The sequence below is a fragment of the Engraulis encrasicolus genome, chromosome 13 (assembly GCF_034702125.1).
Source record: "Engraulis encrasicolus isolate BLACKSEA-1 chromosome 13, IST_EnEncr_1.0, whole genome shotgun sequence".
NCBI classification, from domain to species: Eukaryota; Metazoa; Chordata; class Actinopteri; order Clupeiformes; family Engraulidae; genus Engraulis; species Engraulis encrasicolus.
In genome coordinates, this window is record NC_085869.1 from 25,694,577 (window position 1) to 25,709,576 (window position 15,000).

A 15,000-nucleotide genomic window follows, 5' to 3' on the forward strand; every position below is an offset into this window, starting at 1 on the left:
AACACTACACTTCACACCACACAAACACAGCAACTTTTTGTATATGCATGATTGTGTTCATGTCTGTCCTTGTGCATGACTTTAACTATATGTGTGTGTAGCACTGTGGTTGTTGGTGTGTGCCCCTTATGTGTTGGGCTGTGTTTCCGTGTGTGTGTGTGTGTGTGTGTGTGTGTGTGTGTGTGTGTGTGTGTGTGTGTGTGTGTGTGTGTGTGTGTGTGTGTGTGTGTGTGTGTGTGTGTGTGTGTGTGTGTGTGTGTGTGTGTGTGTGTGTGTCTATCGTGACTGAAGCCTACAGGCCAGAGACTGTGTGTGGATGCGTCACTCCGAGTTAACAGAGACCCTGATCAATTTCTGTGAATCGATAAATTAGGGTCCTCGGGTGCTGTGCTGCACGCGCTCCCACTGGCTCTCTGCTAATTGAGTTGAGTCCGTGCTGGAAACACAACCCAACTCTCCCCTCTCGGAGACCTGAGAGAGTGGGGAGACCGTGATAGCAGTGTGTGTGTGTGTGTGTGTGTGTGTGTGTGTGTGTGTGTGTGTGTGTGTGTGTGTGTGTGTGTGTGTGTGTGTGTGTGTGTGTGTGTGCATGTGTGTGTGTGCGTGCATGTGTGTGTGTGTCTGTGTGTGTGTGTGCATGTGTGTGTGTGTGTGTGTGCGTATGTCTGTGTGTGTGCGTGCGTGCGTGTGTGCGTGTTTGTGTGTGTGCGTAAGTTTGTGTGTGTGCGTGCGTGCGTGTGTGCGTGTTTGTGTGTGTGCGTATGTTTGTGTGTGTGCATGCATGTGGGAAAGGGGAAGAGAGAGAGGGAGAGAGAGAGAGAGAGAGAGAGAGAGAGAGAGAGAGAGAGAGAGAGAGAGAGAGAGAGAGAGAGAGAGGAAAGAGAGATACAAAGAGATGAGACAGCGAGGGAGGGAAGGTAAACAAAGCCCAGGGGAGTGTGTGTGTGTGTGTGTGTGTGTGTGTGTGTGTGTGTGTGTGTGTGTGTGTGTGTGTTGTGTTGTGTCCGTGTGTGTGTGTGTGTGTGTGTGTGTGTGTGTGTGTGTGTGTGTGTGTGTGTGTGTGTGTATGTGGGTGTGGGTGTGTGTGTACAAATTTGAATTTCAGACACGTGTGAGTGAAAAGAGTGATAGAGATACAAACGTTTGTAGAAGGACAGAGAGATACAAAGAGAAAGGAGCGTACGAGAGAGAGGGTAAGAGACACAGAGAGAGAGAGAGAGAGAGAGAGAGAGAGAGAGAGAGAGAGAGAGAGAGAGAGAGAAACAGAGAGCGAGACAGAGAGAGAGAGAGAGAAACAGGGAGACAAAGGGAGGGGAGAGGGGAGGAGGCTTACCATGGAATTCATGGCAAAGTGATTGTGTTGGGTCTGCAGGTCAACAGCGTGCTGGTAGCTCACTCCAATCTCCGTGTGGCTCTGGAGGAACAACTCCTTGTTGTGGCTGATCCAGTCAAACATCTGGGACAGAGGGAGAGAGAAGAAGAACGAGAGAGAGAGAGAGAGAGAGAGGGAGGAAAGAAAGAGAGAGGTAGAGATAAAGAGAAAGAGAGCGAGTTTGAGACAGAGAGAGAGAGAGGAAAGAAAGAGAGAAATAGAAAAGGGAGAAAGAGAGAGAGGACACCAGGAAAATATGTGTTGTCATTACAGTATTTCTGCAGAGGGATATATCAGCAATCATTCAAACATACCAAAGCCTGTTTTCCCTGCGCTCATAACCGGTGTCTCTCGGCCCTCGTTCTGTGAGCGCGCCGCGGAGAAGGTTTATATTAAGGAAATGAGCTCATCGTTGGCTAGCGGATCTATATTTATTGGAGGAGGATCAACATCAATGATATCTTCTGAAAAAAAATATGGCGACCTCTACGTGCACAGGGCTGGGAGTGGAGAGGGATTACTGGACCGATGGCTCGCCCCCCTGGCCTCAGTCCAAAAAGGGCCCAGCGTGAGTGGAATGACACGATCAATCAGGAGTGCGTTCTGAGTCACCACACATGCACCACACGCACACACGCACACACACACACGCACGCACGCACGCACGCACACACACATTGCGTCATCGGCCATCAAACACAAAGAGCCCTTATTAAAAGCCGAAAATTACCCACGAGAGGTGTGTTGCTGTTGTAGCGCAGATAAAACGGGAAACGTGTTGTCGCGATCTAATACGGGCCCCCGAGATGAAAGGGTTGTGTTTTTTGATGAGGCAATTAACCGAGATTGAATATTTGGGCAAATTCAATTAAAAACCTAGACGGCAATCTACTTTCATTCCATCCTGGGTTGTTTTTTTTTATCAGCACATTTCACACTTGGCAAAATGGTACGCCTGTTAGACGAGGCTATCCCGTGTTTATTTTGGGGTTTTAAACTTGATTAACCGGAGACTGAATCGATGCAGACACAACACAACACGGGGATCCAGCAAAAACAGCAAATAAACAAACCAGAGAAAACGACCAAGGAGAACAGACACTACACTCATTTCAAGCTGTGACAGAAGACCATTAGGGACGGTCGGAGGAAAAACAATATTCCAACGATGACATTGACATCGAACCAAATGTTTATTGAAGCATTATAAAATCCCCAATCATTATCTCCTTGTCCATTTACAACAAGCCTTTGATTTGCCTCAAGCTGAGCTTTACATCGATACAAGGAAGATGAATGAGTACAAGCACAAACTGTGAGCCAAAATCTTACAATGTGTGGTGTTAATTCAACACTTAGAGTGTAGACATACAGTACTTGAGTGGTAGCCTCTTAATGCATATGGCCCCGCAGACCGGCCTATTCACTCTGGGCTGAAAAACTTCAACTACATCCTAAAAAAATGCTATGACAATGCAACGTCTTAATTAACCGCTTAAGACTTTGTGATTACCATTTTGGTGACAACGAGGTTATAACAAAGGCTCTGCACTGTACAACACGATGTGGATGTCTTTGCACTCCGCACATCAGTAATGACAAGCTGGGAACGCTGCAGTCTTTGATTTGAGTTGATGTGCCAGACTAAACCTTCCTGTCTGGAGAGATGACCATCACGTTTCCAAGACATGTCAGAGACTCAGCACACCTCCCTGGTGTAGCGTCCTGCACTGCTGACAACGTGACTGAATGTTTAGTCTGGAGTACAATTCCAAAATGGCCCAAAGACAATACAAATAAATGCAGAAGTAGTAGAAGTAGCAGTAGTAGTATTAGTTGTAGTTGTACCGTTAATATGAGTAGTAATAGTGGTAGAAGTAGTAGTAGTCGCAGGCATAGTAGTAGTATAGTAGTAGTAGTATTAGTAGTCGTAGGCATAGTAATAGTATAGTAGTAGTAGTATAGTAGTAGTAGTAGTAGAAGTAGTAGTAGTAGTAGTAGTAGTATAGAAGTAGTAGGCATAGTAGTAGGCATAGTAGTAGTATAGTAGTAGTAGTAGTAGTAGCAGTAGTAGTAGTAGCAGTAGTAGTAGTAGTAGTAGCAGTAGTAGTAGTAGTAGTAGCAGTAGTAGTAGTAGCAGTAGTAGTGGTGGTAGTAGTAGTAGTAGTAGTAGTAGTAGTAGCAGCAGCAGTAGTAGTAGTAGTAGTAGTATTAGTAGTAGTAGAAGTAGTAGTAGTAGTAGTAGTAGTGGTGGTGGTAGTAGTTGCCCTGGTAGACGTCGTAGTAGAAGTTGGTAGTATGGAGTAGTATGTTAGTAGTATGGACAGAAAGAAGAGAGAAAAGCATGACATTGACAGAGAAAGCCAGTATAGCCAGAGAGAGTAGAGAGAGAGAGAGGTTCCATTGGCCCATTGTTTCCGGGTTCTATTATTGCAAGGGGGAGGGGGGGAAATCCCCCTTTAGGCAGACCTAAGGACTGTTCTATTCAATGCTAGGAGCATTATGACACGCCCCTTTGGGCAGACCGGAACCTGGTCATGTTAGGTGCCCATAGCAACCCATTACATTGGCATATCTCTATATACTTAAAGAATCTCTGGTATAGCTGCTTGAAGTGCACGGCACATCAGGAAATATAATGGGGCCAGGAGACCTGTGTAAGACACATGCAGACACTAATCACAGGGCCAACATGAAGTCATAGCACATGGAGAGAGAGATAGAGAGAGAGAGGGGGGGGACACGGTAGAGGGAGAGAGAGGGAGAGAGCGAGAGATGGAGAAAGAGAGACATAGAGACAGAGAGACAGAGAGAGACAGACAAACAGACAGACAGAGACAGCAAAACGGAGAGAGAGATGTGAAAAAGCAAGAAGAGATCAAGGGATGAGAAAGGCAAGCTGGCAAAGAAATAAAGAACAAATCAGGGCCTTGCAGATGGCCACCGCTCCCTTTAATCTGTGTCCTTATGTGCATATAACCTGGCTTTTACTGGACCTCTCAGCACATTTTAACACAGCAAAGAGGAGGACACCAGTCTTTTCAAGCCAGTCCAACTTGGATGGCACACGCACACATACGTACTGTATGTATCCACATTAAACTCTGGTTTCCACATGAAACAGTGTTTCCATATAATACGGCACGACAGCGTTTAATTTCTGAAAGTGGGACAGCAGGTGCTGGGGCATGATGGGAAGGACAACAACAATCGCTCCCGATGATGGATCCACGCAGTGTTGCCAGATGGAAAATGCCAAATGATCTACACCAAAACCACAAAATGATTGTTTTTGGGGGCTTTTTGGGGCGGAAACTATCGTACAAGACCTAATTTATTGTTTCGAGGCATCCAAATGAACTGAATGACAACTCTGTATGATGTACAATAATTTCAGAGGAAAAAATGGACAAAATGATAGTACAAATACAATCATTATTGTACATCTGGCAACACTGGATCCACGGGACATTGCCACAAGAGCCATGGATGGCGATCATCCATCTGTCTGTCTGATGATAATAAGTTGTAAGGCGGTAGGTGACCTGGGTAACTGATTGTGTAATGCATCAATTGTCATTATTAGTTACGCGGTGACAAACCTGCCATTGCTCAAGGGGGTGAAATCAGCACGCACACACACACACGCACACAAAGAGCACATGCAAACGAGTGCCTGCAAGCACACAAACACACACATGCACACACACGTGTGCACAGACACAGACCACATAACCACCAGCGCAGAAGCGCAAACATACAACATAAACACACACTAACACACTCAAAGACACGCACGCGCACACACACACACACACACACACACACACACACACACACACACACACACACACACACACACACACACACACACACACACACACACACACACACACACACACACACACACACACACACACACACACACACACTTGATTGGCTGTCTCTGAAGCAGCAGCAGCAGAGTAAATGAATCATTATGTGGGCCTGTCCCAATCAGAAGGCATCATGGGAGAACACCGCAATTAGAGGGGAAGAGAAGCAGAGGAGTGCACTTATCTAAATGAGCTCCGCTGTGCTTAATCCAGGAGGCCATTGTCCCCCCAGTTCATCATTTCGGGTTAAATGAGGAGGAGGAGGCGGAGAAGGAGGTGGGAAGGGAAGAGAAGGGAAGGAGGAGAGAGGCAGTGAGGGAGGTTAGGGAAGAGGAGGAGGGTGAGAGAAGAGGAGGAAGGTGAGACAAGAGAAAAGAAGAGAAGAGAAGAACAACAGAAGGAGGAGAGAAGAGAAGGAGGAGGCAGAATACAAGAGGGAGGGAGGGATGGAGGGAGGTGGGGGATGTGTGAAGGGGACTGGAGGAGAGGAGGAGAGATAGTGCAGCAAATACCTCAAACAATCTTTCACTTGGTGATGCAAGCATCAAATTTGTTTCAGAGGTGCTTCAGACCCTACCCTTTTTGAAAAGGTCGCTATCCAGGTGAAAAAACTAAATGGCGGCCATTTTCCAAGATGTCCGCCAATTGAACTGCTTTTAAATGGCTTTTATGTGTATTTTGATTGACTGATCATATTTTGAACATTTATGTATGGAAATATATTATGTTGAGCATGGTAAATTCAATTAGACATGGAAAAAAAACCTAAAATATTGAACATTATAGTATTTTCATAATTAGGCCTACATGTAAATAAACTAACACTCACTGAATGATTCTAAATATTACAAAAACAGTATGCCTATAAGGATTACAGGTTTGTTGTTTGGGTTTGTTGTTTTGGTAGGAAAACTCTCTGATGCACATGTTGGATTAGTTATTTTTAGTCCTCACATTTGCAGGAACATAACTGTGTACAGTTGAGGCTAAAGCAATAGCATTTGCATCTTCCTCGGCAGTCAGTCTTGCATCCACATTTTGTCAGTTGCTGGCAACTCTCCGCAATTGCAGGAAGCTTTGACCAGAGAACTTTCCAGGTCTCACCATCTTTTTGCCACCCCCAGTTGGCAGGGCTTTCTATTTGCATTTTGCAAGGGTTATACAATACCGTTACAGAGATATAAAGTGCAAGACTGGGCAACAGCAGGCATACATAGAACATGTATTAAGAAGAGGTATTGTTGTATTTTCAGTTATGTCCTATTGTGACGATTCTGACATGGTGATAGTAGAATTGTGAAATAATAATAAATATAAAGTAAGCAATTGTAATGTGCAATATTTACAACTAGTTGGTATCCAGTACAGTCATTAAGTAACAGGCATGAAGCAGCAGCAATATGTGTGTGCATGTTTGTGTGTGCTTTTGAGTTAGTTCAGTGCTTTTGAGTTAGTTCATTGTGTGTGTGTGTGTGTGTGTGTGTGTGTGTGTGTGTGTGTGTGTGTGTGTGCGTGCGTGCGTGCGTGCGTGCGTGCGTGCGTGCGTGCGTGCGTGCGTGCGTGCGTGTGTGTGTGTTTTGAGTTAGTGCAAGTAGAATGTGCAATCACAATTCAGTGTTGAGGGGGGGGGGGGGGCTATCAGTGATAGGAGGGCAGATTAAGAGTTCAGCATCCTGATTGGTTGGTGTATGAAGGTCTTTGCCAGCCTGGTGGTACGGGAGCGGAGGCACCTGTACCTCTTTCCAGAGGGCAGGAGACTGAACAGTTTGTGTGCAGGGTGACCTATGTCCTTGGTGATCATCAGTGCTTTTCGGGTGAGGCGGGTGGTGTAAATGTCCTGCAGGGAGGGGAGTGGCGCTCCAATGATCTTCTACGCTGTGTTCACAATGTGCTGGAGTGTCTTCCTGTTTTGCTCCGTGCAGCTTCCTCCCCATGTCATGCAGCTGGTCAGGATGCTGTCCATGGTTCCTCTGTAGAGTGTTGTCATGATGGAGGGTGTAGCACTTGCCTTCTTCAGTTTGGGAAAGAAGTAGAGGCGCTGTTGGGCCTTCTTCGCCAGTGATGATGTGTTTTGATGGTCCAGGAGAGGTTGTCGCTGATGTGCACTCCTAGGAATTTTGTGCTGCTCACTCTCTCCACAGCATCACCGTCTGGTCAGTGGTGGCAGTTGTTTTTGGCCCCTCTGAAAGTTGACAACTATCTCCTTGGTCTTGTTGACATTCAGCAGGAGGTTGTTGCCCTTGGACCATCTGGCCAGCAAGTCTACTTCTTCTCTGTAGTGAGTTTCGTCACCCTTAGTGATGAGGCCCACCAGTGTTATATCGTACGCAGACTTCATCAGATGGTTAGTGCAATGGGTCGTTGTGCAGTCATGTGTCAGCAGTGTGAACAGCAGGGGCAGGGGCGGAGTGGCCCACCTTTTCCCACCGGGAGAATTTTCCCCTTGGCGGCCCTCTTTAAAAAAAAAAAAAAACAAAGCGAACATGGTTTCCTAACCAAAAAGACAAAAGCCACGAAATCTGCAGTCGTACTACATGTGGACATTAGTGTTGTCAAAATATCAACCTGAAGTGGAGAATTGTAGCCTACACCTTGATGAAATGCACAGCCAGTGGTGTAGTCTACGTAAAACGCAGGTATACGCACCCATTTCAAAATTTCAGGGATTACAGTATACCCACTTAAAATTGATTGATCCATTATTTACAATAGCACAAATATATACAGTAGACTATACACACATCAAAAAATGCTCAAATATACAGTATACCCACTTCAAAAAGTAGACTAGGCCTACACCACTGGAGCCATCATCACAGTCCAAAGCATTCATAGGCCTAGGTTAGGCTACATCACGCTACTGTTCCATGCAAATGTGCACTCCACTGTCATTTTGACAGTTTGAAATTGAAATATCGTTTAAGGAAGACAGGATGAGCATGGGCACAAAGTTTTGGGTGTGGGGATTTTTAGAAGAGTAGGCTTACAAAATATAGTATAGTAGCCTATAGCTTACAAAAAGTCTGTCTACATTGTGCAATAAACCCACCATGCAGCAAATAAGCCAAACTTAGCTACTTCAAACCACAACCATAAGTCAACAAAATGTATAACCAAACGGTGTAGGCCTACCTTAAAACGCTGTCTTCTCGCAGCAAATGTCTTTGTTTCTTGCAATCACTCTACTTTAATCCACAGCTTATTACCCTACACACCCAGCACTGGTCACATCAGAATCTTGTGTGGTAATTATTTTGTTCCATTTCTTCAGACATAGGCTACATCCTAAATGTACCACATATAAATATATGTATGATAATAATATTATTTCGACTATAAGGAGATATACTGGTAGGTCTAACAAATCAAAACAAAACCCAATGCTTCTGTTAGGTGCAGTTATCTTGCTTCTGTTAGGTGCAGTTATCTTCCTTACCACTTGGTGGAGTCTGTTCGTAACCCAAGTCAATAACCACAGAGCAAGTGAATCAGGACTGGAAAGACTGTAAACTGTAACAGTCGTGTGGAAATCGGAAAATAAATCATAATTTATTCATATTTCCATCCTTTCGTAACCAATATACATATCATAGGTTCTTCAAATACTGAAAACGAAACTGTGTTACTAAGATCTTGTAAACTTCCGCGATTTACGGTGTATGAAAATTATCAGTAGAGAAGGGGTGTGGCCAATTTACTGTTTGACACCGTCAGTGAGGTATTGCCGTCTGGTATACGGTATAAATACTGGCTAGTCAGCTGAGATCCTGAAGTGGAAAGTGAGAAGTCAGTACTTATGAATACCATCTCTAAACTTCAGGGCCGGTTGGGAACGTGATTCGGCCGTGTTATTACATTTCACGGCCTCGGCCCACCGGGACAAGTCCCCGATCTCCCAACGGCCACTCCGCGCCTGAGCAGGGGGCTAAAAAAGCACACAACCTTGCTGGGCCCCCATGCTCAGGGTCAGGGTGCTTGAGGTGTTGTTCCAGACATGCACTGCAATGGATTTTTAGCAGACATCTTGTGTAATACGGTGAAAGGCCGAGGGGCTATCCTTTTACAAAATACCAAATACAAAATACCGTACAAAATATCAAAGCACATTGAGATATGGGACACAACAAGGTTCAGTCATCTTCCGCCCTACTGGTGACAGCTACACACAGTAGGGCCAGGAGCTTGCTCAATCCCGCTACAGCGGGATCTCCACCCACTTTGTCTGGAACCAATCAACTGAGCATTTTCAACCGTCCTGGGTAGAGGCGTGTTCAAGGCAGTGACGTGGTTTATGCAGAGACGTTCTATTGGGCTAAACTCAACCAGTAGCAAGCCGAGGGACACGGGTTAACCAGGCCATGGAAACAAAGTTCGCCCTGTATGGAAACGCTAATCGTTATAGTCCTGGTCAGACCAGAATCGCGGTATGTGATCTGAAGTCTATGAAAATCAGGCAACTTCTGCCCTACACCCAGCCCGATCGTTCATCCAGTGTCATTTAAGTCCCGTGCGATCTGTACACCATCCGGGTAACTGAAGCCCCGTTACCCTTGGCTCGGGTCTCCTGCGCTGGCACATTCTGTCAATTCAGATGCGGCTATCTAACTAAATTTCTAACTATGCGTACTAAATTTCTAGTTAAGCTATCTAGAGGGTCTTATTAGATAAGAGGGGGCTTTAAATACAAACAACTAAAGTGAGTATACTACTAAAAGAGTTAGTATACTACAACTACAGCTATTGTACCACAAGCCGACACGGAAACTCATGCTGAGTCTCACAGCAGTGATGTCACCAGTGTGCCCTGGTTGTGCTATAACATCACTCTAATACAGAATGTAAACAAAATTGTTTTTACGACATTGTATTCCAACAGATATGGCAAGGTTAGTATGTATAATGAATACCTGCTATCGGACAGCTGTATGTCATAAATATGCATTTTCAGTCATGTAAGGCCTGCCATTTTGAAAAGTGGTGGCCATTTTGTGATGAAATATTGATACTATTAAGTTGTCCTGGTCAGAATTCATACATTTTAATATTTCCATCACTCAGATGTCTTGATTACTTGGCATTCTAAGACGAAAAAACAGCTTTTTTCACCTTTAATGAGGCGGCCATCTTGAAAAATGGCCGCCATATTGTTTTTTCACCTGGATAGCGACCTTTTCTGGGAGAGTAGGCCCTGGAGCACCGGTGTACGTGATTTGGTGCTTGCATCACCAAGTGAAAGATTCTTATGGAATATTGACTTAACAAGCCTCACTAACAGAGATGGAGAGAAAAGCGTTTGGGGTTGATCAGGGTCTGAAGTAGCCCTTCGTCACTGTCTCAGAATAACAAACACTCCTCACCGCTCGCTCGCTCGCTCGCTCGCTCTCGCTCTCGCTCTCTCTCTCTCTCTCTCTCTCTCTCTCTCTCTCTCTCTCTCTCTCTCTCTCTCTCTCTCTCTCTCTCTCTCTCTCTTTCTCTCTCTCTCACCCCTCTACACAAACCTCGCGTCACGCATCCATGCCTAGAAATTTAAAGCGCCGGCCAATTGAAATAATGCTCTTGATTAGTTTTGAGGAGGGAGAATAGTCTATTTTTCACCCCCCCCTCTCTCTCTCTCTCTCTCTCTCTCTCTCTCTCTCTCTGTCTCTCTCTCTCTCTCTCCTGTCTCTCATCCCTCCCTGGAGGCTGCTGGGTGATGCAAGAGCCGTCTCCTCTCCTCCTCCATGCTGGAGTGCCAAGGCCATTACAGAGGAGACGAGACGAGATTCACATTCCTGCTGTCATGCTTTCAGAGCAGCCCACGGGCTTCGTGTGTGTTATTATTCCGCGCGCATTTCTGTGCGAGAATGACTAGTGCCGGCTGATTATCTATCTAAACAACCCAGCGTTACTGGGATGACAGCGTTACACACACACACACACACACACACACACACACACACACACACACACACACACACACACACACACACACACACACACACACACACACACACACACACACACACACACACACACACACACACGTACACACGTACACATCCACACACGTTCACACACGTTCACACGCACGCATACAAACACAGACATACACACACACACACGTACACATGCACAGACACAGACAAAGCATGCACGCAAGCACGCACGCACGCACGCACGCAAGCGCACACACCATAGTTTAAGCTTTACATGCAATTTGAGCCTACACACGCAAAATTCTGTTGTGTTGCTGATGTCACACACCCAGGCGTGTGTCCCGAATAAATATTTATACTCAGGGGACAGTTTGGATGAGGGGAAAAAAAAACAGATGAAAAAATATGAACATCCCCTCGGGAAGAAGTATGAGAATAAACTCGTTAGGCGCCATTTTTAGATGAGCTTGTTTAGTTGACGCGGCAGATCTGAAAAGCAAAATGTCATTCCACTCCCCCAGACAGTGGGGCTAGCCGACCTGGTGGAGCCGAGATGCCTGCAGGCCAGCACACTCACACTCTCTCTCTCTCTCTCTCTCTCTCTCTCTCTCTCCCTTTCTATCTCTCTCTCTCTCTCTCTGGCTTTCCAGTAACACTCAGACGGATGGTCACTGTGTACATTCATCAAGTATGACTAGAGGCTCAAACGTTTTGTTTAGCTCAGTTTCTCAGCAGCATCATGCTTTAAGTGCAATTTCGGGTGGAACATGTCTAGACGTCCACAAAACGGCCTACATGTCCACAATACTGTCTAGATGTCTACAATACAGAAAGACTGTCCTAAAGGTCTACAATAATGGGTTTTAAAGAAATAAGTGTTTGTTGTTGGTATGGACCATTCAAGTTACAGGCCTACTCAACCCCAATGGCAGTGTTTCACCTACAGTATCAGGATATGTGTTTTCCTGGCGAAGGTTTCCTACGTTTGAACGTCTCTGGTTCTAGTGACTTTTCTACTGCAGTTCCGCTTCCCTTGACTTTGTTATGGTAATTTCGGCAGTATTTTTGGTTTCCACTGTCATTACCCACACTGCCGCGGGCCAAACAGTAATTATCGCCGGATTTAGCCACCGCTGTCACCATCGCTGCAGCCCACACGCTACCTTTACCATTTCGCTGCACACTGAGGATAATGGATAACGGCTCAGAGGGAGTTTTCTGTTGATCTTGTTGCATTGCAGCCAGTGTTGCCAGATTGGGCGGTTTCCCGCCCAATTGGGCTGCTTAGGATGGCCGTGTGCAGGAAAAAATGGATTTTGGAGGAAAAACCGCCCAATTTTTGCCCATAGAAATCAATAGAATTGGGCGGGATGTAGTACTTCCAGGCGGGATTTGAGCATTTTTTGGGCTGGAAATCATCAGCCTCATCTGGCAACCCTGATGGCAGTGTTGAAAACTACAGTGGCTGATTACGGAGGCCAGAAGCTGTTTTCTTTTCTCAAAGTATCCAGTTCCGTGATGGCTATCAAAAAGTGGTATCAAAAGTGATCGCGGATACGTTCCCTGGAAGTCACTTAACTGTAATTTTAGTCCAAAAATTTTCTCATTTTGTTGGAGTCTACAGTAGATGGCCTATTTGGGCATCCCATTAACTATGTAATGATCATTTGTAAGTCTTATGAGACCAGGGCACAACATTAGTATTCATCATCTTAGCGGTTTACAAGCGTTCCCACTCATTCCCAACCATGCTCTTTCTATCTCTCTCACACACATAGCACATGCACGCACACATGCACGCACGCATGCACGCACGCATGCACGCACGCATGCACGCATGCACGCACACACACGGCCCGCCCGCCCGCACACACACACACACACACACACACACACACACACACACACACACACACACACACACACACACACACACACACACACACACACACACACACACACACACGCATACACACACACTACCCATATTCTCAGCCTCCCGTTTGAACCATTTCAGCTGGAAGCACTGGTCTACCGCATCTCAGCCTCTCTCTCTCTCTCTCTCTCTCTCTCTCTCTCTCTCTCTCTCTCTCTCTCTCTCTCTCTCTCTCTCTGTCTCTCTCTCTTTCTCTCCCCACCTTCTCGGCGTCCTGCTCGAACAGCCTGAGCTGGAAGCACTGGTCTACCATATCTCAGCCACTATCTCAGCCACTCTCTCTTTCTCTCTCTCTCTCTCTCTCTCTCTCTCTCTCTCTCTCTCTCTACCCACCTTCTATGCGTCTTGCTCGAATAGCCTGATCTGGAAGCACTGGTCTACCGTATCTCAGCCTCAGTCTCTCTCTCTCTCTCTCTCTCTCTCTCTCTCTCTCTCTCTCTCTCTCTCTCTCTCTCTCTCTCTCTGTCTGTCTTTCTCTCTCTCTCTCCCCCCACCTTCTCGGCATCCTGCTCGAATAGCCTGATCTGGAAGCACTGGTCTACCGTATCTCAGCCTCAGTCTCTCTCTCTCTCTCTCTCTCTCTCTCTCTCTCTCTCTCTCTCTCTCTCTCTCTCTCTCTCTCTCTCTCTCTCTCTCTCTCTCTCTACCCACCTTCTCAGCGTCCTGCTCGAACAGCCTGAGCTGGAAGCACTGGTCCAGCTTGAGCTTGCGCATGTGCCACATCTGGTGCAGGTGTTGGCGCGTGGAGTGCAGCTTGTCCAGCAGGCTGGCGATCTTGGGCACCACGCTCTGGAAGTCGGCGCTGCCCGAGATGCAGTTGCGGCCCGAGAAGCCGTCGCTGGAGCGGATGCACTGCAGCAGCCGCTGGCCCTCGCGGTCCAGCTCGTCCACCGGCGCCTTCATCACCTTTTGGGGGGGAGAAGGAGGAGGGATATTTACAACCAGGGCTCTAAATTAACACCAGCCAACCAGCCAAATGCTAGTGATATGCTATTTCAGTTTGGCTAGTAGAAAAGACCTAACTAGCCACTTTGAGTGACTGTGTGCATGGCTTGTAAATTTGTGAGTGTGTGTATGGCTAGTAAATTGCAACAACTAGTCATTTTGGCTGGTGATGAAAAAGGTTACATTATTAAATGTGTATGTGTATATAATGTGTTCATGAATATGTGCACTTGACATTCGGGTCGACTGAAGTTGTGGGAGGATTCACTTGGTGGGTGATTCTCTGGGATATTTGCCTTTATCATTAACCCCTTACGATACTACCCCGGTTGTAAATTACCTGTTATCAGAATGGCAATGACCCAAGTCGTAATGTTTTACTAAAGGCCCTGTGCACTGCTATAGTGGTGTAGTACTCTAATATGTTACGTTTTTTCAGTGACTACCGTATCACAACGTCCCAGTAGCAGGACGGTGTCTGGTAAGGGCCTATGATAGGACAATGCAAGAGTAGACATGGAGTGTGTTGCAATATGCGACCTTGCCTCCTCCACTTGCCTCCTCCACTTGCTTCTCTCCTCGTACTAGGAAGTAATATGTCATGATGACATCACTGACAACAGCATTATATTTCAATATCTTGCAAAAGCTCAATTGTAGAGTCTTTTTCTCATTTGCAATTGGGATAGTGAATGAAAAACAGTCCCTCAAAAGTTGTTGTGGCTAGGCTGACAGCTGGGAAACTTTATCGTTTTCTCCACGGAAGAGGGGCCAGGAGGCGGGACGAGGAGACAAGCGCAAGTTGAGGAGGCAAGGTCGCATATTGCAACGCACTCATGAAGTAGTGGGTGACAGAGAGATTGGGTGGAGGTGCGAAATGACCCACCAATTTTGTAGTTTTATTTCAAGAGACAGAGCCAGGGGAGCAGTATTTACATTACAATTCACTTAGCTGAC

The 15,000-nt window shown here is 46.1% G+C and overlaps 1 protein-coding gene across 1 annotated transcript in view; it reads right to left on the minus strand.

The window, feature by feature from the left end:
• The window catches only part of kalrna (kalirin RhoGEF kinase a), a 329,205-nt gene that overhangs the window by 157,851 nt on the left and 156,354 nt on the right, over positions 1 to 15,000 (minus strand). The window contains exons 7-8 of the mRNA XM_063213586.1: positions 13,750 to 14,004; positions 1,334 to 1,456 (exon numbers count right to left, since the gene is read on the minus strand). Coding sequence (XP_063069656.1) covers positions 1,334 to 1,456; positions 13,750 to 14,004 — 378 coding nt within the window. The remainder of the gene's footprint in view (positions 1 to 1,333; positions 1,457 to 13,749; positions 14,005 to 15,000) is intronic.